The sequence below is a fragment of the Onychostruthus taczanowskii genome, unplaced genomic scaffold (assembly GCF_017590055.1).
Source record: "Onychostruthus taczanowskii isolate IOZ18803 unplaced genomic scaffold, ASM1759005v1 scaffold94, whole genome shotgun sequence".
Taxonomy (NCBI): domain Eukaryota; kingdom Metazoa; phylum Chordata; class Aves; order Passeriformes; family Passeridae; genus Onychostruthus; species Onychostruthus taczanowskii.
The window spans coordinates 294,949-319,683 of NW_024507435.1; the positions used below are offsets into that span (position 1 = coordinate 294,949).

The following is a 24,735-nucleotide window of genomic DNA, read 5'->3' on the forward strand; positions in this document are numbered from 1 at the left end:
AGTGGCTGAAACGTAAGATTTATACAGAAATTAATATCAGCCTTTGGGGTTTGGCACTGTGGCAGTGCTTCAGACGACTCCTCATCCTGTCGCTTTTATTAGTCATTGCAGAAAGAGAACTTAGAAGCTGTGACCCAGGGCAAAAAGAAAAGATCCTTAGAAGTGACCCCCAGAAAGGGTATTCTTACCATGAGTCACACAATGACAACTCCTTGACATAGTAGGAAAGGAGAAACAGCCCCTTAACCCGAAGGACATGAGGAAATGGCATTTTGTTGTAATGTCTGTGCTCAGCTGAAGGGCCAGTATCCGTGTTTGTGCTCGGGGGTAACACAGTGAAAGCAGTAAAAGGTGGAGCATTGACAGTCCTGCCAGGAAATTGATGAGCTTGGGAATTCAATACCCAATGCTTCCTTTCTTGTTTATTTTTTAAAATTCTAAAGTATTCTACCCAGCTGTCTGTGTCTCCATCACTTCTGTTCATTTTGGGCACTTATATAGCCTTTAAATGTTTCTCCTGTTATTTAAAAGATGACCATTTACATTCTTTTTCCTATCTGGACACCAAGAATTAAGCTGCCAGTTTGTCTGTTTTCTAGTGAGTCACTGGGAGAATAATGTGAAGGAGGTCAGGGCTTTTAGGTATGTTTCCAGAGTGGCTCTGAATATCATCAGTAACTATTCTTAATTCTGTCAGTGAATGTCATGGTCTCAATTGACCATGCTGTCTTTTGCTTTGTCTTTATGGGCATTTTTCCTACAGTTGCATTTATGGAAATTAATCTTAAAATTAACATCCCCTTTCCAGAGATGTTTGAGAATTCATATCATCAACTACCACCTTTACAGTGTCTTCCTCTTCTTGGTTCTATAGAGTTGAGGACATTATATTTTTCAGGAGAGCTCATTAGTGGCACATTATGTTTCAGGATGAAACTTTCTGTGTAATGAACAGGATCTCTATCATCACCCTTACCATTTCTGTCACTAGCTGCTTCTAAAGATTTATTGAAGCTTCTTGCACTTCAGTAGGAAAGCCAGAGAGAAAGATGTATGAGAGGCTAAATATAAGCCCTTTTCCAGGAGTACTTACTCTTTTCTGTATCAAATGCGGTGCTCAACTCTAAGAGAGATCTACCATTTCTTTTTCATATTAAATCCTATGATTCTATGGATGGCTTAAAATTGTTAAGTTATCAGCACATCTTGTTACACCTCTCTAAATGTGTTTTGTCTTGATAGCCTACAAGCAAGTAAGTAATTGTTTGGCATTAGCATGAACTGTTTAGAGAATTGGGCACTCTGGATTTATACTGCGTGGAGAAAAATATTTCTTTTGGTTACGCTATATGGTCAGAATTTTATGGTGAGACTTTTTCAGACTTCTATGGTTGCAACATTCAACAAGGTACTTAATAATTTGAGGCCAACAAAGATAATACTGAAAGCAAAGCTGACCTAAGTGACTAGGTAAAACCATGCTGTTTTATATATCCCTTGATAATATGTCCTAGGTCTGTGCTGTAGAGAGGATAAATGGGATGACTTGAGATCCCTTCCATTTCTGTATTCAGAATTGGAGTTGTTCACTTGTTAGTATTTGTTTACATAGTCCTGGAAATGTTGACAGTGCTTTTATGAGCATTAAGAAGAAGCTGAAGAGTTTAATGTTGAAGTTGTTCTTAATTGGTTTGTAGACAGAATGGTAACTAGGGAGACATTTTGTACAGAAAAGTCAGAGGAGAGGAAGGGTTAATTGGAAGGAACAGCTTTCTGGAAGGAAGTGAAGGAATTAAAGAAAAATGTGTATGTTTGTGTAATGTGTCACAGGTAAACAGTTACAGTGTGACAGACCAAAGCATCTGCCTTAAGGGATCTGAATCTGGTCTGATGGCAGCAAAGAGTTTGATATTAAAAAAAAATTTAAAAAATTTCTTGTTATTTTCCCCCAGTGATTCTTATTGGACATATTAATTGCTATGATAGACTATGCAAGGCTGAACTTTGAAATGGAGGCTCGTGGCACTGATATGTGGGAGCTGTGGGAGTGTAATGGGGAAAGTATTCAAGGAGTAGCAGAAGTTGAAAGTGACATTGTTCAGCTTCAAGCAGTGCATTTGTTTCTTCTCAGATGCCTTACACTGAAAAGTGAATCTCTTTCTTTCCCGCTCACAGGGAATTCAAGAATAAACTGTGCTCACCTTTAGCACATGAGCCAAACCCTGACTCTTAACATTTTGAGGCTGATAGTTCTGATGGCATGTATTCCAGATAAACTGTTGAATAATTTTTTTAAATTAAATAAAAATATCAGTATTTAGAAATTCTGATTTTGGAAAAAAAAGTAGGATTTTTCTTCAATGGAGGAATTTTTAGTCAATGTTGGTAATTTTTAATGTAACATATAACAAGTTTTCCAGATTGTTTTGTCATTTAAAGGTGTCCTAAATTAACACACCCATTTTCATTGTATATGTGGTAACGTGTGTTGGTATATTGGAGTTGCAGTGGTGAGTGAGAATGCACATGTAGGCTGCATCCCTGTGGAGTTCTTCTCCAGCTCTCAGCTTCCTGAAAGAAGACTGCCTATGCTGGAGCTGGTTTCGATTTTTAGCTTTTTTTCAACATGCTACTCCTCCATCCTCCTCCCTTTGCCCATTTACTTGTATCTGTGCTCATTCATCAGTGGTAGATTGTCCTCTTTCCAGCTGATTCTTTCTAAACAATGCTTTAGTTTCATTGCTGGCTTGGCTAGCCATGGGTTGGAAGCATTTCTGCTTTCTTAGTAAGTGAGAAAAAATTTGTAAAATTTTTGGTCTAAGTTTTTATTTGAGTGTCATCATCTAAAAAAAAAAAATAAAAATAAAAAAAAAAAAGCCTTTGCTCTTATTTAGAACTTTTCAGATTTGCAGGTTCTTGAAATTTGATGAATTAATGCCCAGACTTCTGCACAGTGAATTTAAACCTTTGACTATATATTTGCTTTTCTTTGTCACTTTTCTTAGTTCTTGGTGAAATAATTCACAGGTGCTTTGAAAACACAGTCAGCAGATATTGTTACAGGCTGTTGGAACCATTTTGCCTGTGGCACTTATTTCTTTTCAGTCTTGTAGGTTGTAAGACTTCTTGGTTTTGGTCTAAAGAGAATTGGTTCCTTTTTATACCAAGAGCTTGGAACAGTTGATATTATTTATTTCTAAACATGAGGCTTTTAAAAATATTATGCTGTGTTGCTACACTTAGCTTTTTCAAAGCATTGGCGTGCACTTTCAAGCATGGCCTGGTAGCTTTGCTGTGTCTTGCTGTCTTCTCACAACGAAGCCTTGAAATCCCTGTGACTATTCTATTCTGTGGTCCCTTGATAAACAATTGCCATTCCTTCAAAGAAAAGATGATGTTTTTTCTTTCCTTTTTTTCCCTCTTTCCTGCTTTTGCACCTTCATTGAAGTCTCATGAATTCTTAACTTTGGCCAAGTAAGAAAGTTTCTTCTGGCAAATGAATCTAATCCTAGTCGTTAACTACAGAGCATTATATTACTGAAGGGCTGCAGATGTTGTGAGATCTGAGGTCTTTTGGTGAGCTTGCACTGGTGCTTGGCTTTAGGTATACCTGACTTCTCAAATAAGGTCTTCTAGTCTGAAACTCCTGGTAAATCACCTTCCCACTGGAAGTGAGATCAGGGAACATCAAAAGGATAACAAAATATTGTCCAAGTAAATGTATTTTGTTTGTTTGTCCAGTTGAGGCATGTATTTTATCCATAAAATAGTTATGAAGCTATTACTGGTTCATCCAGCCACGAGAAGTGAAATGTTCAGATGTGTCCACATTCTATTGAAACCTGAATGGTGTCAATCCTTTTAAACTTTAGCTGATGCCCTGAGTTAAACTTGGGTGTGCAGGCAAACCTTCAATCCATCAGAGACTTACTGTGAGAAACCAAGAGGCAAGATTATGACTGAAAATTCTAGTAAGGTGATACTATGCTGTGAATTATTGGTCCACAGCTGTATATGAGCTTCTTTCTGACAAGGGGGTTATTGATGGTCTATTCTAATCACCAGTGACTTCAAGGTAGGTGGTTGGTTCTCCCCTGTCTTTTATATTAACTCAGAGTGCTAGCCTGAAGATTTACATTAAGTGTTAGTTAATCTTAGTAGTTACTTACTTTTTCTGTTATTTTGAAGCATAACAAATTTTAAAACCTTAATGTGTGAAAAAAAATTAGAATATTAGGTATTGTGTAAGTTAGATGTAAATAACCAAACCTGTTTTCTTTCCACAGCTATTTGGACATTGGAGAAACAAAGAAAAAACCTGCTGAAGTAAATAATGAGGTAGGATGGCTGAAATATTGAAGAAATAAACCTGCAGTTTATGTTAGTGACATGCCTGCATTTAAGTCTGATTTTTTAATATATTTTAATTTTTTAATTTATTTTATTTAATTTTATAATGATACAGTTATCTACCATTCTGTACATATTTCTTCAGTGATTATTACTCTGGTTGCTCTGAGCTAATATATTGACTGTCTTCTGCTCAGCTTTCTAAATTGCCACATCCAGTTAAAAACTCAGTAAGAAAAAAGATCTCCTGTTGTCTTCCTTGAATCTGGTCATAAACCTAAGGGAGATTTGTACTTGCAGAAAAAAATGGTAGGAATGAGACTTTTGGGAGTTTTGGACCAGCAAATTTTCTTCAAAACTTGGTATTTCCTCTGAAGAAGAGACATTTTTGTTTGAAAAATGCCAGTGTAAACTTTTGACTAGTTCTAGTCTATAATTTGCCAAGCTCAATTGTTTCTCTTCAGCAATGCTTATGCTGTAGTTGGAGGAGATAACTGCAAGCTTCAAGAAAGCATCATGTGGATTTGTGTGAGATACATGGCTCTGCATTATTTCTACTGTTTTATTGTGTATGGAGGTAGCAGTGTCTCCCAGCAAACATTTGAGTTACAGCTTCTGCCTCACAAGAAGCATCAGCTCACTTGTTTGTCAGTTTCTTTCGCCTTGTGCTCTCGGGCTGCATTTTCACCAATTCAGTGGTTTGTATAGCAGGTGTCTTCAGACAGTAGGACACTACAAGATCCTCAAAATTGCCCTAATGACCTTTAGTGTGATACTCAGATACTTCTTATTCAGAAGCTATATAATACAACAATTTTTTAAATTTAGCATAACTTGTCACCTGTATTTTTTTGAACGGACTCACTAAACAGGAAGATAAAATTCAAGTTGATGATTTGATATGCTGCTGCTACAATTACCCTGTAAATTTATTCTTAGTTGGATACTTATCTGTACAACTACAACTTTGCTTTTTAATGGCTGGTTTTAAGGCTGATTATTTTGATGCAAAGCCTTAGAAGATTTTTGATATAACAGAAAGTCTGTGCAGTTGTAGAAGTTGTGAGGTTTTTTTTATTTACAGTTGCATGTTTGATAAAAGAGGCTTTTATTATTTTGTCTGGAATAAGTGCTCATTGTATATTATCTTAACACTTTCAGCCATGTCTCAGGGCCTTGAAGTAATCCAGTATAAACCCTCCATTATCACAGCTTTCTTTATATTTGACTTATGTTTGCAATCTCCACTGTCTCCCTGTGGAGGACTTAAATCCCTGTGCTGAATTTAAGTTTAACATGATTGATTTATTTGGGGAGAGAAGTCATAAAAATGAAATTAAACATATTGGTAGTCTACAGATTTTTATCTGGGTTTATGAATAACACAATTGTCTTTATGCCCTAATAATTTAATCCTCGGAGTGAACTTTCAGGGGACTAGTAACAGAAGTTTTAACGCCTAAATTAGTTTTTATTAAAATGATATGAGGTAGCAAGTCCCAAGTTATTTCTTTTTTTGGATGTTCACTTAGAAATCAAAACCCTAGATTTATTGTAGGACCAAGAGAGGCAGCATTATTCCTATCCTGCATAAGTACAAGGGTATTGATTCTGATTGTATCAAGCACGTGTAATTTGGCATTTTCCCCACTAAAACAATTACAAATATTTGAGTCTGGTGAATGTTCAGGGAGTCAAAATTAAGAAAACTTTATGCAGCAGCTGTACACTGTGTATTTGTATGCAGCTGTATGTTTTCTTTTGTGTTAGTTAAACTGCCAAATGCTTGACATCTGCTTTTGGGAGCACTTTAATGTTTTTCTTGCAAGGCAACATCTCCATTACTGTAAATTTGCAAATAACTAAAAAATGTGTGTCAAACTAGAATTAAGCAAGTAAAAATTTGTATTCAAGATATGGTGTAAATCCTCTGGCAGAGCCATCATGCTGCAATATGTCTCAAATTTGTGTTACTGGTAGGCAAAATAGTAAAAAGATTTCATCCTGACCCAAGCTAAAGTTTTGTTGCAAACTCTTTCTCAGGTGTGTTTCTATCCATCACTTCTTTTAGCAACTGAGCTACTTGTTTTTCAAGAGAGATCTCTTTTGTACCAAAGCTGATGTGCAAGTCCAAATACACGTTAATTTATGTGCTTGAGTAATCTAACAATTGATCTCTTGAGAAAATACAGACCAACAGAGTTGCCAGTTGTTTATTATAAGCTTAATTGTTTTTAAAAGGTACTGAATGTTATTTTCCAATTATAATGGGGAAAGTCTGAACATCTGTATTTCTCTAGGCACTGTTTGATCTAGATGGATCAAACCCTCTGCACTCAAAACGATGAATTTTACTCACCATTGGGGCTGGGCAAGCTGAAGAAGAATCAACTGAGCTTTTGTATTTGCAAATCCTGTAGGCAGCTATTTATTTTAAACTCTCTTTGCTTCATGAAAATATGTTCAGCTGGAGCCTCCTTTCTTCTTTGACGTCTTATGATCAACTAGTGTTTGAACACATTGTAATAAATAAACTTTGCCCAGTGATACTGTAACAGCAAAGAATTACAGGTACCCAAGAAAAGCAGAAATATTTTCATATTGAAGAACCAGTCTCTCGCAACTGAGAGAAAAAAGGAAGGTTTTACTGTCTGTATGAAACAGCGTCTGTTATCAGAAGGCCATAGTAGGCCTGCAGAGAGCTACTCTACTGTTGATACATTTGCCCTTGGTTGATCTTAGGTAGTAAGAATGTTGCATTTTTTTGTCTGCACTTCCCTTTTTCTTCTGGACTTCTAGGACAAGGTGATTGTGTGGGCAGCTTTAACAAAACTAAATCACATTTTCCCAGTGGTAAATCACTTTTTCACTGTTTTGCATAAACTTATTTTATTGTTCCACAACTTCTTTTTGATTGCAACTTCTTGTTTTATCATTTGGTTTAGGTGCAGTCACATTTATAGGAGTATTTGTTGAATAGAATAATCAATGTTTTTACGAATTCTTTACATTATTCATATGAATTACAAATGTTTCTTCAGAGGACTAGTAAAGATTCCTCAAAGCTATCCTACATGTATATTTGTATCTGTATACACTTCCAGAACCTCTCCCTAGTGAAAACACTTACTAATCACAAGGATTTGAGTGAATGTCTGAACTTTTTAATAATTTTAAATTTCTTTTTCTGGTCCAGTGCCTATCAGTTCTCACATTGGTCACATTCTGGAAGACATAGACATGGGCTAGGACACCGAGTAAAGTGCTTTTGCTATCTAGGGAGCTTCACAGAATGTGTTTGTGCCTGTGTTGAAGTGTGACTGCAGAGTGAAAATGTGACTGGCAGAATGTCTTCTACCAGTGGTCTCCAGATACACAGCCCGTCACTCAGCAGCTGCTGGGGGGTCTTGTGGACCAGACATACTTGGTTGGCAAATCTCAGTGTATGTTATCTGGCCACTGTGTTCTTGGTGAGGTCCTGGGACAGGTCCTGGTTCCTGTTGTCCAGTGCTGACAGAAGAGGCAAGCACCATGACAGGGGAGTGTGAAGTAGAAAATACAGTGTTTGAGACTTGGTAGATATGAACTGAGCACTAAAATTCTCCCCAAAAGCATTTAAGGTGCTATAAAATTATTTTGAAGACTTGCAAATCCTGCATTTCTTCCTGTTCCTCCATGTTTCAAAATTAAATTATTCTAGTATCATTTATAGCAATTGTTTTTCCTCATCCTTTGTTGCTTGACAAGGACACCACTCGTCTCTCAGCAGTGGTATGATTGCACTTACCTGTAAAAATTACATTTTGGAAGTATATGATGTTGTCTTGGTTTCACAAATTACTGTGGTGTATTCATGCTGGATATACCTTGTATCTAACTTGATGTGAGTCATTCTTTTCCCAGTACCTTCTCATGAAAAATCACAGTAGTTATTATTATTTTTTATTTCAAAACTACTGTTTATCATGTTTGACAACATACATGTTTAATCATAGGAAAAATCTTGTCATTTTTCAGTTATTGGGCTCTTGATTCACTTTAGCATCTAACTGTCAGTTAGAAATGGTTCATGGATATTTTGTCTGTACAGAAGATAGTTTTGTTAAAGGGACTGAGTAGATACTAGAAATTATCCCAGGCTGTGCAAAATACAGCTTTTTGATGTCAAAACAATGTAACTACATAAGATATTATTTCCAGATTCTTTCCTAAGGATTAAAAGACCTCAGACATTATTTGTGCAACCAAAAATTGCTAAACACAAAATAGTGTTTGGCTGGTAACAAGTCGTGTATAAAGGTCCACTTCATATTCCTCTGCCAGAATGCAAAACTATAGGTTATAGGTTGGATACTAGGAAAAAAAAATTACAGAAAGAGTGATAAAGTTCTGGAATGGTCTGCCCAGGGAGGTGGTGAAGTCACCATCCCTACATGTGTTTAAAAAAAGACTGGATGTGGCACTCGATGGCATGGTTTAGTTGAGGTGTTAGGGCATGAGCTGGACTTGGTGATCTTGAAGGTCTCTTCCAACCTTGTGATTCTGTGAATTCTGTAAACCCTCTTGCTACTCCATATCTGACACATTTGATTTCTTCGGCTGGCATCACAGTCCGGGCAAGAATTTTTTATTTTCTCGTGATAAATTAATTAGTAATTCTGCTGTAAGCATATTTTCAGGAATAAGACTATTAAAATGTGAAGTTTAAAAAAATGTGATATATATCTTTAATTTCCTGTGCAACATCTTTAATAGTTAAATGTGATATGCCATTGTTTGGTATTTAGTATCCTGGTAACATAATTAGCACAAGACATACAAAACAAATACCCTTCCTGAGTGTTCACAGCCTTATACCAGGAGGAATTAGAGAACTGCCCAGACATTCAGTTAGAAGATAAGCCGGGCCCTTTTTTTCCTTATTTGAATGATGGATGCATAAAACTTCTCTTGATATACTTCTGTGTTACCTAAACTGTGCATTTTCAAGTATTTTGACTAGCAACTTGCTTACAAATGGATTTATTGAATTTTTGAGCAGCAGAAAGACTTTGGTTCATGCTACTGGAGAATTCAATGGTCTGTATTGAGTTTGAGCTGAAACTTGAAAGTTGTTCTCTTCCTTGATTAAGACCTGCCTTGTTCATTGAGTAGCTGTTCTTCCTGGCCTGTGAGGAGGCCAGGAAAGAGTGAAGAGGTACTAGTACTGAAACTTTTAGTGAGGCATGTGTTAGTCTCATTAATAATTTGTTGCTGTGTATTAAATTGACTTAATTGAAACATTAAAAGCTTTTGCCTTTGACTAAAAATGGTGAAGAAAAAACAAAGATTTTTTGTGGGTTGTGTTTTGTACTTCAGGTGTTTGACTGTTTCTAGCTTCAGGTCCTTTTGATGAGCTGTAAAAGCCAGAGACTTCCTTTTGGTTTAATTAGTCTAAAGAATTTGGGGAAAATACACAAAATGTGAGAGACAAGACCAGCCAGAATCGTCACTATGATGTCAGTGTCAGAAATTAATATCAGGATGTATTTTGGTTGAATAAACTCTGTTATTGATGCCATCATTGTGTGTGTTGTAAGCAGTGTGGGTACAGCATCGTGCAACTCAGAAGAAATGGAAGCTATTCTTGGGGTCCAGAGAGAACACATCTGTGATCTATTTTGTATCATTGCATAGGCTGTGTGTCTGGGCCAATAAGGCCATGCCATTGTTTGACTTATCCCTGCTGAATATTTGGCCATTAGTCCCATGTCCCAAAGTCATGGCAGATCCAGACTGAAAAATTTTTCTTTCCAGAGCTTAAATAGCTGAGGTGAGATGTACAGAGAATATAAACTCCATTTCACTTACTGTGGCTGAAAAGGAGGGCAATTTACCTTGAAGGTGAACAGGTGGGCTTTAAACACTCGGAATTTTGTAGGAGCTTTGCAGTCTAGAAGGCTCCCTTAGTCACTACATGATTGTCTGCTGTGGAAGAGCTCATTTCCAGCTCATCCATGTTTTCTGTGTGCTGAGAAGTTTGTGTGCAGCTGTGGTCTTGTGGCCTATTGCTCAGTTAATAGCAGTTTGAGTGTTGCTTTATATGCACCCCAGTAGAAAGGTTTGTAGTCTCTGGCTCAAGGCCGGTCTGTACTATCCAGAGCACTATCTACTAACAAAGTAGCCATGGAGATGTGGATTATCCAAGTTAGTTACTGCGTAGGATAGCTGAAATGGTTTTGTACTAGGCAGACAGCTCAGTGAGTTTGACTGTGCAGCTTTAGTCAATGTGTAAAAAATGTCCATTATAAAAAAGTAATGTTTCTATGAAATAGATAACATTTCCTGTGCTGTAATAGCTTTAGAAAACTTATTGTTCTAGCTTGGTTTTGATCGCTGAACCTTGAACATTCCTTTCTTTCACATCAGAGGGTGGTGATGGTGTGTATCAATGGGATTTTGGTTCTTTTGACCCCAGTTCTACCCCAGGGAAATGTAAATATTTGTTCTCAATTTTCCTGGGCACATTGATTAACAAACAGGCCATTGTAACAAACTGGCAAGGCCATGGCTCATTGCATGAGCTGATAAATTTGGAATGTGACATTGTGTTGAAATATTTACAGCTTCGAAAGGTTAGTTATAAAGTGACGTGAGTAATGAGTGAGATGTTCACAGCACGCAGGACTACATTGGTAGCAGTGAGAAAGGCCAACTTTTAAGCCTGCACAAATCAAAGCAGCACAGAGCATCTGGTTCAGACACATTGCATTTTTTGACTCTTGCTTTTTTGCTGTCCAGTGTGGCTTTGTGATACATGTTATCCTGTAAATCATGCAGCTGTTTAATTGCCCCCTTTGATGGGGGAACATTTCTGGTAAGGAAAGGAAATAAATCAGTTAGTGATACCATTTCTTAGCTATGAGTAACTTGTGTGTGTATTCATGGCAGCACTGTGAAAGTATTTAGCATATGTCTAATTATTTAAAATGACCACTGAAAGGAAAAGATAAGAATGTTACATTTCTATTTGAACCTATCCTCAAGTGCATTTTAGAAACTGAGTATGTAGACTGGCCTGTTCAGAGACCAGTTAAAATGCTAATTCATTAACTGTATATTTTTCTTATATACAAGTATTGACTCTGTGAAGTGCCATGTGCCTTTTTCAAGTCCCAAGTAGCCAAGAGGACGTTGGGTAGTTTTCAGAGTCTGTCCCACTTTCCAGTCTATATTTTTAAAATAAGTGTCGAGAAGTATAGTGCAGCATTCATAGAAACAAAAACTCTATGCGTGGGGACCAGCAAATAGGTTCACACCAACCAAAACAAATAAATTTGATACATCTCCATGTTAGAGATTATGTTTATTATCTTTTACTGGTTAGCATGTGTCTGAAGAAAGAAGTGAAAACTACTAATTTTTATCTGTCTACTTCAAACCAATGTGTGCCTTGCTCAGAGTCCTTACATGAGTAGCCATTGTCAATGATGATTTCCATTTAATGCCATATGTGTGACATTCACTTCCCAGTGTAACACTTCTTGGAATTAGAAAGATGGCATAAGCAAACCCATTCATAGTGCTCTAAAAAGGAGTGACATGTTTTTAGTTATTTAATGAGTTGGACTCTGCATCTTTTGTCATTGTGTATAAAAATGCCTGTTAAAAAAAAAAAAAAAAAAAAAAGAAAGTAATGTTTCTAGGAAACAGATCCTTCCTGTGCTGTAATGGCTTTAGAAAACTTACTGTTGTAATTTGTTTTCAAGTAGTCAGCTGAACATAAATGTAACAGAATTTTTTAAATGAAAATTGTATTAAAGTGTGTATATATTTATGCATACACACATATTATATTCAGCTATACATGTGGATATGCACAGACTAATTCAAAATGGTTTTCCTACAAAAATATGACACTATGCCTCAGGTAATGGTTTGGCTGCTGGTCATTTAGCTTTGTTTTTGGTGTTTTCTTCCAACAGTCAACACTGGAAGATGTAAGTACCTAAACTAGATTGAGCAATGTGTTGTATGTGTTTCTTAAGTGTTGTGTTTGTGTTTGTTAAATTTTGAAAATATTTAGAATATAGCTATGTTTAGAATATAAGTGAAAAATATAGAGGATGTTGTTTAAAACACCTGCGAAGGCATGGATTTTATTACCTTTCTTCACTTGGATGCTGATGTGCTGTGTGTTTGTATTTACAAAAGGCTGTCAGGAGACACTCAGAGCTAATCACAAGTTCAACCCCAGTGTGTTATGACCAAAGATGAAAGCTGGACTCCCAAGAGACTCTGTAAAAAGTGTTCTGAGATTTAAGTGTTTACAGAGTTCTCAAATACTGCAGAGTGATTCCCATTCCCAGAACCTAACCTGTGCTGAGTTTAGCTGTTTTGTTTTTCCCAGACTTTGAAAGGTGCTTTGCAAAGTCATTTCACAGATGATAACTCCTCTCTTAAGTAAGGGAAATCCATTCTGCTGTAAGAGGCTCTGTGTGAAATACCTTTTATTTAAAGAATGGAAAAATAAAAAATTATAGTGGTTTTGAGTGTCTGTGATCCCATGGTGTATTTCCAGCTGTGTAACTCTTGTTGCCTTGCAAATTGTCATTGAATTGCTTCCAGCTTACGTGAAGTTTTCTCTGAGTTCCTCCTTCCTCCCCTGGACACTTTGTGCTGCTGCTGTGTGTTGTCGTGTAATACCTCAGATCAGTATCTCATCACAAATTGTGAATTGTTGGCAATGTTTGTCAGTAGGAAATGGAAGCTGCCCTTAAATGGGTCTTTTCAAACAAACTGAAAATGTACAAAATTTAAAGATAAAATCATAATGGGGTCAGACCACTGATTAATGTAAATCTTGCAGTTGCTGACGTAAATGGTAAAGTGCTGATGTACATCATCAGAGAATGTGGCTGGCGAAATGAAAAGAAAATAAAGGGGTTAGGGGGCTAGTGATGCTGGTCTCTTAATGTAAGCACAAACTTTTACCCAAGACCACTTGGTTGTTAATATGTAACTCTACAGTGCCGGAGGGGTCAGAATATTCCAGACACTGCAACAATGTGGTGCCTCCTACAAACATAATAGGAGCAGAACTATGTATTCTTTAATTAACCCCTGAACCAGGTCTTTCACTGGGATGGTTTCGTGGAACTCCATATAACTCAAAGGAAATAAACTGATTTACTGTGGCTGAGCACTTGGTGTTTTATTTAGGTATACGCCTGTATTTTGAAGTTAGGTGCCTTGCTTTTCATGACCATAAATAGTTTAACATTGATCAGACAGAAGTGATTCTAAACTCTACAAACAGAACAGTCAGATTAATGAAAAGAAACATGTATAGTATGGAAGTGGTGGGGTTTTTCTTACCTTTTTTTTTCTTTTTAATCACAGTGTAGTGTGATCTTTATAGAACATGCCTTCAGAGCATGCTTCCTTGCACTGATTTTTGTAGTTTCATTTTATCAAATGTATTATTGCACTAACATATTATCTTCATTTTTAAAATACATATTTTTAATACATTGATTTAAACAGGCTTAGATAAACAATCCAAGTTTGTATTTTATTCCAGTTTAGGCCATGCTTAGGTGGAACAGACAAATATTTAGTTGTGGCCCAAGCTGGTCCCATGTTATAATCCCCTGCAGTTTGCTTGTTTAATAACAAGCCTAAACTTGTAAGGTGCAGAAGGCTGCCAGAAAAACTAATGATCTTCAGAGAGCAACCCAAAAGACAAACTTCCAGGTTGATGCTTCAGTATCTATTAGGGGCAGAAATACAATCCTTCAAATAATAAATGGGCTCTTAACATCTGTCAGATTATTGTTTTCTCCAGGGTCTGGTGACTGGGCTACACGCAATCACTTGATGGCTTCTGAGTAGCCTACACCAAAATTAATGGTTTCACAAGCCTTCAGGAGCAACCAAGTAATAGGACACACCTAAGGCTATCCTAAAGGGCTTCTTTATGCTTAGAGAATGCTTTCTAGTTGTTCCAGTGAAGTGTGGAGCATTGGAACCTGAATGTTGCAGACTGCATCAGAGAACTTAATTTGATGGACTGTTTGGAGAGACTGTGGGAGAGCTTGAGCAGCATAAGTGAGCATCAGGAATGGATGTGGAATCAAGTTTTTTAGTGATTTATAATTTTACTATTTATGTATTAGATATTTTGTAGGGGATTATCCTGGCAACCTACCAGCTACAAAGAAAGGTGTAAGGGCATACAAGGTTCAGTAACTCCCATTTTGTGTTTGGAGCCTAAACATTAAGACCTGGTGCTATGGAAGTAAATCAGTATTGTCTTAGCCTCGGGTAGCATAACCTTTAAACAGTTACTTTTTTTCCCCCTGTATTCTGAAGCTCTTTATTAGATTGCTTACACTGAGAAAATAACCCTTTAATGGCTGACAGCAGCAATAGAAATGTTTTCAGATGTTGCAGTTTAAAGTTTATTTTCTTTTTTTCCCAGTAAATTTTAATTTCAAATTTTGTTGACAAAAATGACCAGTTATGCTCTGAAGAATATGTTTCAAATGTTTCTGCAAGAATGGCTGAGCTCCTAAGTTACTTGGCAGTTCTCAAAAAATGTCTTTTCCTCCCCTAATGAGCTGTATGATAACAACCTCTTACCCTCTTTCCAAGCCTTTAGTAGTAGTTGTGAATCTTTCACCTGATTCAGATCACACTGGAATTGACAGCAAGACTGTGAACTACAATTACCTTACGCATTAGTGCATAGTTTATGTACAGTCTAGTACAAAATTTCTCTTTGTATGAGGCCAAAACAAACATGCACCTACAAAATAGATCTTAAGGAGTAAATGCAAATGGCTTGTGAATTGCTTGCATTAAGGGAAGGTTCCCAGCCATGCCAGGAGTCTGCTGCCTAGTCTGGTCTGCAAACAATGCTGGCACAATGCATTAGTAACATCTTCCTTGCTGTCTCTCCTCTTGCAGATGTCTCTGGCCAAAATATCCCTTTGCACTGACCTTCAAATCACCATGCCCTTCTGGGGCTGATTGCTTCTGTTTAGTCTTTTTAGTCTATGGAGCTGTGCAAAGGCTGATTCTGCCTTTCTCCATCCATAACCACTGTAGGCTTTTATGTCCTCTGAGTGTCTCAAAACACAAGTGTTTGAGAGGGCTACACACCTCACAAGGGCCTTTGAAAAACACAAAAAGTTGAAGTGAGTTGAATTCAGAATAAATATGCTTCTTTTTCAGCAAACATTCAAAACAGATTTTGTTCAACATATTTACCTGTTGTATTTTACTTGAAATGATTGTACACTAAGGAGTGCCATTATTGCTTTTGTTTTGTTGGTTCCTTTTCTCCTAAGTTTGCTATCTCACCTCCAGAATTTATGTGCTTGGTGCAGAATTTACTGTGTGACATTCTTTGACCCATATGGGAAGTCAGATTTGATTATTTTAACAATAATTTTTCACCCATTGGGACTATCTACTAGGTTGAGCACCTTTCTTTTCAGTGTATGCTCTAGAAACAACTGGAAAACATTCTAGCCATTACTAAATGAATTTGTGTGGAAATCCAAGCAAAGACTGAAAGCACTGGAGTTCAGACCATTTCCTACAAATTAAATGAGAAATACTGGTTAAGTTAGCACAGAGTGTGATAAAACTGCAACATATCATGTCATTAGACTGCTTTACGTGGTGGCTGGTAAATTGCCAGTTTAAATAAACTTTGTATATCTCTTTGAAAGCATGTCTCTCTGCACACCAGCTATTTAATCCTTTAAGCTTCTATGGTATTTTTTTTAGAAATGTAGTGAACTTGTAAATGCAGGTACTATAACTTTCAACTGTTTGTTTGGGTTTAACACCTTATTTTGATTTGCTAATGATGAAGAATTAAAAAGAAATCTTCCTAATGATTTTGGAGTTTGTGTTTATCCTTTTTGGTTTTTTTTAACTTTCTGTTCAGAATAACAACATTAATGTTGATCTCAGTGCAGTGTCCATTCAAAAGAGTAGAGGGAATAATTCTGGGAATTAAGTACCCTATGTATTATTCTGAAGGCTAAAAATCTGCAGTTCACCTCACTTTTGAGTCATTGCTCTAAAATGAGCAAAGTATTCAGGAACCTTTATAAATTACTGATGGATTTGGATTAAAGGCCTGTACAAGCCCAAAAGTAGTTATTACAATAGCAGAGGGATCTAGCAACATCATTTATTGTTAAAAAGAGAAGATAGTTAAATTGCCTGCACCATGATTATAAGCAATAAAGACTAAGACAGCATGAACAGCATTTGGGCGTATTTCTTTGGGTCTTTAGAACAGCCAAAGATGTCCGTACAATTCTGTCTCCTCAGTGCAAACCATGTGTTGTGCCATGTTGCACTGTGCTGTGCTGTGCTGTGGTTGTTATTCATCACACATATAAACCTGCAGCAGTAATTATGTGTGCTCTGTAGAAGGTGAAGCTGGAATGGAATAAAATGCATGCTTTAAAGACCTGCTATCCCACTTGCTGATGGTGGTCAGGGTAAATTTTTTCTGACTATGAGGACTGTGTAACTTCTAATTCTTCTTTTGTTCTTGCAGGTCAAGCCAGTTACTCACAGTAGGATCACTGTGTCAGCACGGTTTCGAAAGCCACTCCAGGAGCCCTACACTATTTTGTAAGCAGAATTTTCATTTAGTGGGTTGCCGTTTCAGGGGTGGTGGTGGTATTGTGTTCACTTCAGGTGAGCTTTGTTTAAAATGCTCCTCCAAGTTATTTTACTTTGCTTTATTTCAGCCTGCTTGCTAATGGAGACCTTATTAGCCCTGCAGTGCGCCTCCTCATTCCCAGGAAAACACTGAATCACTGGGATCATATTCTTGAAATGGTGACAGGAAAAGTTACCCTCAGAAGTGGAGCTGTTCACAGGTATAAGGAAGCTGAATATTTGCAAGATACATTTTATATGCCTAGATGTTTCTAAAACTCCGTAGGTAGTTATAACGGGTCATTCCTATTTTATGGGAAGTTTCACTGTAAGAAAATTAAAACATACCAAAAGGCCACAAAATGGAAATACATTGACTCTAAGTAACCTTCAGATTTCATTTCCACTGCTATTTAAAAAAAGAATAACTGCAATTTGCTTAAACTGTTATTTTAAAATTAATATTCATTCATTAGTTATTTAATTAGCAGGCCTGTAATATTACAATAATAATGCAATACATTTAGTACTAGCAAATAAGTTACATCTCATAATGAAATAAAGGAGCATGGTAAAGTTGGTGAAGATATTTGGAATGTGAGATACATGTGATGTGTGTTACTTTTTAATTTTGATAGTTCTTTAAATTCATTGGAGCAAACAATTTCAAGGAGAATATTATAGATTCTTTGGGGTTTGTATACCTGGGGCAAGACTAGGATGTGCTTCAAATCCGGCACATCCTCTTAATAAAAGCCAAGGCCAAAGTTGTTACTGGGGTTTGCCAGTTCCAGTATCTCAGCTGGTCTGAGTTGTTGAGGTATCTGAAGAATAGGAGGTGACCTCTTGGATAGATAGGTTTCAGTCCCTCAAGGCTTCTACAATGTAAAATAAGTTACCTAAAGTGGCATTTGGTAGTTACAAGTTTTAGAGCAAAATGATAGATGTGATGTCCATGAGAAACACTGCAGTTTAACACAGTGGGCTCTCAAGGTGTGCAAGCAAATTACCGACATTCCAGTGTTGCCCCATGCAGAGCACATTGCAGAAATCACTTCATCAGGTGGGAAAGGACCTTTTGTGGAAAATCATTCTTCACAGCCTATGCAATATCTGAGGCTAAGCTTGCAAAATCTTTCTCAAAACAGATAAGATAAGAAGATAAGGTGGTATTTTAGTTCTTCTGCTTGCTTTCCGCTTTGATAAAGGTGAGAGAAGATTGAGGTAATGCTGTTGAATATTAGCTCTCATCAAGTTTTTTCTCTCAGCACCACACTTCTTTGCTCCTGTTAGCTGGCTGCTTATGACTTGCACTTGCAGTATAGTAAACCTGCATGTGTTGAAGCTTTCTGGATCTGTTTCTCCACTAGTGTAATTCAGAAGTGAACAAAGTGAGAAAAGACATTTACAACATACCAATTCTTTCTGCTCTCAGGTTGTTTAGCAATTTAAAAGTCTTTCTCATTTTATTCTCATTACTTGGTGTCACTCTGGTGAAACTGAATGTTATACCTGAAAGCATTCAATATATAACTAAGATTCCTTTTGAGACGTTCCCTTCAGTGCTCATCTTTAATCCTTCAAAAATAAGATAATGCATATGACATTTTTAATTATTTAATATTTTCCCCTTGTTGTTTTTCTATAAACTCAGTTTTCATTTTCTTTCCTTTAAAATATTAGAAATACATATTAAATCCATTAGTTAAGTGATCATAGTTCTCTAGTAAGTTACACATTACTTGCAGGGGTTTATTGAAATTGTGTTAGCATTAGGGGAGATCTGGTAACACCACTGACTCTGGGAAGATGCAATTTCTCATTAAAGAAGCATAAGTGGATTTACAAGAACCTGCATTATGTACAAGGCAGCTTTTTCTTTTTCATGTTATTAAAAGACTTTAAAAGCTACCAAGTCTCACAGTTTCACATTGGGCTTTTTAAAAAAGAAATTATTGATCACCCTGATCAGAATAGAGATGCAAGCATGAAATATGAGAGGGGAGATAATGGGAAAGCAGCTTTTCTGCTTGCCAGATTGTTGATGGGGATGGGGTGCAGCAACCTGAAGGGCAGGTACTGGGTGCATCAGCAGCTGGGAATCTGGGGATATTATCCCAGAAATTGTGTCTTTGCTGTCTCCCTTGCTCAGCCTGTATGCTTGCTTTCCTTTGGCTGTCACTTTTTAGCTTGGATTCAGGAGGGAATGTGGAAGTCCTCATCTTGTGACATTTCACAAGGCAAACTTAGGTCATCCTCAGAAGGAGTGACCACAAGGACATTTTTGTTATATAATACAAGCCAGAGAACCCAGCTGGTCTGTGAATGGTTGTGGCAAAGTGGGTGGGTGAAAACTGTGGCTTCAAAATTCAGAAATTGTGAAAAAGTAGCTTCAGAAATTTGTGTCACAAAATTTGTGTGTGATTGTTAAGTTCATTTAGTTAGTTATTTGTTTGAAGATCCATTTTTAAGTAATGCATTTTTGATTTCACTTTCATCTTCAGAGACTGATTATGTTAGATTTTGCTATTGTGATTATTATTTTCAGAGTGAAAAATACAATTAAAGATTGCCAGGTAATCTGTAACATTTATTTGAGTTATATTAAACAACTTCTGCACTTTAAATATAACATTAAAGCACAAGCAAAATGAAAGATCAGGAACAAAAATACTCCAGTTATTTTGTATGTACCCCTCTATATCTGCACCCCATACAAATATATAAACAATTCTTAAGCTGTGGTACACTGATGTGCTGGTTTTTCCCCCAAATTCCCAAAGTGCAATGCAATCTAGCAGAACACAGTGAGATTAATTCAGAAATAGGCTTCCTGCTGATTTTCTGATAGCTTGTTTTATTTTCATTGTTTGTGTGTAACTGATGTTGACTCTGTGGTAGTGAAACATAAATTGCTCTTTGAATTGCTGGCATGCCTGTGGAATGTTTGCACTATGAAATAAATATGAGTAATACAAATGAGGTGCTCCAGAGTTAAGCATACCTCTTCTCAAGGAAGCAGCAATGTGATCTAGATTTAAAATAGCTGCAATTTTACCTTTAAAAACGTTCAGTCTTTGCACTTAGAAACATGTTCCCATATGGCAGGAGACACACAAAAAATTAGGGTACTTTCATGTGGACAATACAACAAAGACATGGACATGCAGGAACAAGTGCAGCAAAGGGCCACAGAGAGGAAGGGCTTGAAGATACTTGTAGTGTTAGGAGAGCTGGGACTCTGCAGCCTGAGGAAGAGAAGGCTCAGGGGGATCTTTTAAATGTGTGTATATTCCTGGTGGGAATGAGTGAAGACGACAAAGCCAGGCTCTTCTCAGTGGTGCGTAATGATAGGACAAGAGGCAATGAGCATGAAATGAAAGAAGGAAATTTTACTTGAACTGAGGAAAAAAGAAATTTACAGTAATGGTCATCATATATTGGAACATGTTACCCATAGAGGCACTGAAGTCTCCATCCTTGAAGGTGTTCAATACATACTTAGAGACAATCCTGAACAACCTACTCTAGTTGTTCTTGCTCTCAAGGTATGATTGGTCTAGGTGGTCCCCAGACATCTTGTTCAACCTCAGATATTCTGTGATTCCTGGTTCAGTAAAGTGCATGATTTTCTTCTGTGTTTATTCAAGGTTATGTCACCACATGTATCAAGTTTAATAGCTCTTTCTATATTAAACTGAATATTTTTTGCACATTATAAGTCAAGGGTATATTCAAGGTAGCCTCCTGATATTCTTCCCCAAATGTTCATAGTATGGTTGTGTATATAATTTTACGTCTCCTTGCAGTGTGTTGAAATTTATGACTATAAATTCATACATAGTATAGCTCCTGTAGAAGGTTTCTAGAAAGGCAGTTAAGATAGCCATTCAACATTCCTGCATTTAAGACTTTCATTAAAGTTGTTATTGTTGACTTTTAAATGAAATATAAATATTGTTGACTTTTGAACCATGCTGTGTAGGAAAGAGCTAATTTATTATTGAATGTTCCTCCTTACTCACTGTTTTGACCATGCCAAAATAAAATCATGAACTTGACAAGGAAGTAAATTCTCCCCACCAGTCCCTGATACATTCCTTTCTTCTCAGAAAGAAGTCATTATGGTAAAAATCCACCTGGTGTAATAGACGTAGTCATTATTGGTATGTGCTCAAGATACATGGCTTCTTGTTTTAATGTAGTATAGTATTTCCTGTTGTTCCCATCAGGTTCCAACCTTCTAATCTACACAATGCAACAATATAAATGCAGTGTTATTGGCATGGTCTGTGATAGGTGGACAGGGCTTTCAGTCATGAATACCGTGTTCTTGCCAGGTTACTGCATAGCTCCCTGAGCACAGATAAAAGGTAGAACTTAGTAGGAGAGGGGTCAGGAACACATGGAATATATTACTTCCACAGTAACAGGGAAAAGGTGTTGAAGACCTTATAAATATAAAGTAATTTATTTCTTTCTAGAAATTAGGGGAGTATTTAATCTATTATAGCACTTCATACTTTGTTAGTTTTATATAAACTGTGATTTAAATAGTTATTTTGCTAGTTTTCCTTGGTGGTTTGTTTGTTCTGGGTTATTTTTGGGTTTGTTTTTTTTGGTTGGTTGGTGGGGTTTTTTAAAAATGTAGTTGCTGATCATTGTGTGGTGTCTGCTGTAAGTTATTGGGTTTGATATCTGGAAATTCAACATATATTTAGTGAGTTTAGATTAACATAGCTTTCAGTGCTCTTAATGCACCTAACTGAATGTTAAGGTTTATTATAATAAGCATTTTCATATTTTTTCAGACTCTACACTGTAGATGGAAAACTTGTTCAGAATGGGTCAGACTTGGAGAATGGGCAAATTTATGTTGCAGTGGGTAGAGAAAAGTTTAAGAAATTGCCGTATGGTGATGTGCTGTCCAAATCTACATCGAGAAGGTCACAGGGGTAAGTTCTAAAGGTGTGTGATACACTCCTGTGTGCTTGTGTGTGTCAATAGTAAAGTACAAAATTATTAATCCAAGAATGATGCATGGGTGAGTACGGATGCAAAACTTCACTGTCAGCTTCTGAGAAAACTGAGATAAAAGTAACAAAAGCAGAAATGGAAATTCAGAAGACCAGTTAATCTCATAAGCATTCCCTTGATCATGTATCACAAAATTAGCATCTGAGAAAAATTAATCTAAGTCAAAGTAATCCTATTTTTTTTTTCTTGGGATACAAATGTGTACAACTGAATGAGATTAGGTGCAGCTACTGCAGTTTAGGTCTACTCTTGGTTAGTAATGTGAAATATATACTCCCTTAAGATTGTTTTATGTTTGGGTCTATTTCTGTAGGCTAGAACAATCACATAACAGAGTCCTAAACTGGGTGTCTGTAAGGAGAAATTTGTGCTTTCTGTACCTTTGGAAAACATGAGGATTTGGAACCATTTCATTGAAATGAAAGGAAAGAAATTGAAGTTGTAAGGAGAATTCACATAGTAATTCACTCAGTACAGCTCTGCAAGGTTTTGGTGCATAAAGTATGCATTGTGGGATAATGCACTTGTTGAATAAGTTAATGATTATGCATTTAAACATAGTCTAGTAAACAGAACAAGTGATGCTTAGTGAAAACACAAAGGGAAAAAAACAATTACCTCTGTTGCCATAGCCATCTTGGTGTTATCTGCCTTGATTATAGATACATAATGTCTGTGCCAATGACAGGATACACAATTCTAATATATGGCTTATTCCTGCAGTTCCAAAACCTCTGTACTTCCTCCAATTGTGGGATCTCGAAAGTCTAAAGGCAGCGTAAGTATCAAATTTCTAATTCAGCTAAATTCTGGCAGATGGCAAGTCCCTGTCCTTTGGGTTTTAATTAAATCTGAAGAGAAAAAAATTCACAGCCGTGTGGTGGCATGCTTATTAAAGCCTGATAAATCTGTAGCTATTTGCAGTGTCAATTAGACAGAAGAAATTTGAGAAAATATTGTTGTGATAAGGGCTGCTTTGTTTTTGATAAAAGCTTCCATAGCAAAGATCAGCTGCTGGGTTGAGGTCTTTCCTATAAACCTGATCATTTGTGTAATTATTTATTCAAATTATATACCTAAAGGAAAAACACAGAACCTTTCACAAAGGTTTCTGAACACTGAGTCTGAAAAAGGTCCTAAACCAGTTTGCAATCTGATATGTTTTATTCTAGGTAACCACTACATACAGAGCTTCATCCTTCTCTGCTTTGCATCCTGTTTAGCTATTTATATGTGTACAAAATGAGTCAGGGAACCATTAAGGTTGGAAAAGACCCCCAAGGTCATCGAGTTCAATCTCTGACCTATCACCACTGTGTCAAGTAAACCATAGCACCAAGTGCCACATCTAGTTGTTTCCTAAACCCTTTCAGGGATGGTGACTCCACCACTTCTCTGGGTAGCCTGATTAAGCATCACTGCTTCAGTGACAGAATTCTTCCTTATGTCCAACCTGAACCACCCTGACATATCTTTAGGCCCTTTCTTCTTGCCCTGTTGCTTGTTGACTGGGAGAAGAGCCTAACCCCACATTGCTACAAGAAGAGTCCTCTGTGGATTTAATTTTAGTGCGAAAACAGAATATAAGTGTCTGTTTTTACCAGTTCTCCAAAAGTGCAGTTTGCTGTACAAGTACAAGACAGCAGGGAATCAGACTCACAGTATGTCATTATAATTGTGGTAGTTGGTCATGTCCATTCACTCTTTACAAAAGAAAACAAAACAAAATGAGTCTCTGGAGCCACTAAAAAGAAGTAAGCAATCAAACATACAAGTTTCTGTTCACATTCCATTGAATGTGTTACTGTCCTGTGAAGACTGTCATTCTTCTCCAGCTTCTCTTGACACTTAGAATAATGCCCAGGTCTCATTTACACAGACAGTGATTTATTAACGAGTCATGTTAACATGTTATATCTTGTGGCTGTCCACACATATGGATGAGAGATAGCTGCACATAAGAGGCATGCATGCATAGATTCATCTAGCCATTCTTTTTCATTAAATTAAACATTATTTTCTTATAATAAATATGTGATTTTCTCCTGGAAGCTTTTGAGAATTTAATTGGTCAGATCATACAGTAGGATAGTTATACTTTTCTGGATGATTTAAGATATCACTGAAATGTACTAGTTGTAAATTATTATGCTTCTTTCACACGTGATACCAGTCCTTAATGAAATTTTAAAAATAAGTTTTTTAATTTGCTGATAATCACTGATAATTACATCCTCTTCTTTTCAGGGAAATGATTGGCAATCTAAATCTACCAGTGACCAGGGAGAAAACAGTTCCTCGCCTCAGCTTCCCAAAAGGAAAGACAAAAAAAGCCAGAATCCAGAGAATTCTGTTTCCAGACGACACTTTTCTAGCCACTCTACAAAAGGAAAACAGACAGTAAAAGCTTCCACAGGAGTCCTTCAGGATAATGGTCAGTACTGAGATAAACAGTGTTGTAACATAGTGGCTTTTGGTCTTCAATTAAGCCAGTGAAATAGTAGAATAACACACTTGAATAGTTATTAAATTGTCCATTTACTCTGGGAAACAGGAATTGCCAAAGTTCTTTCTGCTTAGGAAATGCACCTGTGCATCCCCACTACATTCTTGGCTTCATTTACAGAGCACAAGAGGCTGTGTATGATGTTTAGTGTACCTTGGAAGTTAAGCTCA

General features: G+C 36.8%; 1 protein-coding gene across 1 annotated transcript in view; it reads left to right on the forward strand.

The window, feature by feature from the left end:
• The window catches only part of DCDC2 (doublecortin domain containing 2), a 51,564-nt gene that overhangs the window by 345 nt on the left and 26,484 nt on the right, over window positions 1–24,735 (forward strand). Inside the window, exons 2-9 of the mRNA XM_041426747.1 lie at window positions 4,287–4,338; window positions 5,059–5,061; window positions 12,315–12,329; window positions 16,916–16,992; window positions 17,112–17,243; window positions 21,834–21,977; window positions 22,783–22,837; window positions 24,307–24,493. Of these exons, the coding sequence (XP_041282681.1) occupies window positions 4,287–4,338; window positions 5,059–5,061; window positions 12,315–12,329; window positions 16,916–16,992; window positions 17,112–17,243; window positions 21,834–21,977; window positions 22,783–22,837; window positions 24,307–24,493 (665 nt within the window). The remainder of the gene's footprint in view (window positions 1–4,286; window positions 4,339–5,058; window positions 5,062–12,314; window positions 12,330–16,915; window positions 16,993–17,111; window positions 17,244–21,833; window positions 21,978–22,782; window positions 22,838–24,306; window positions 24,494–24,735) is intronic.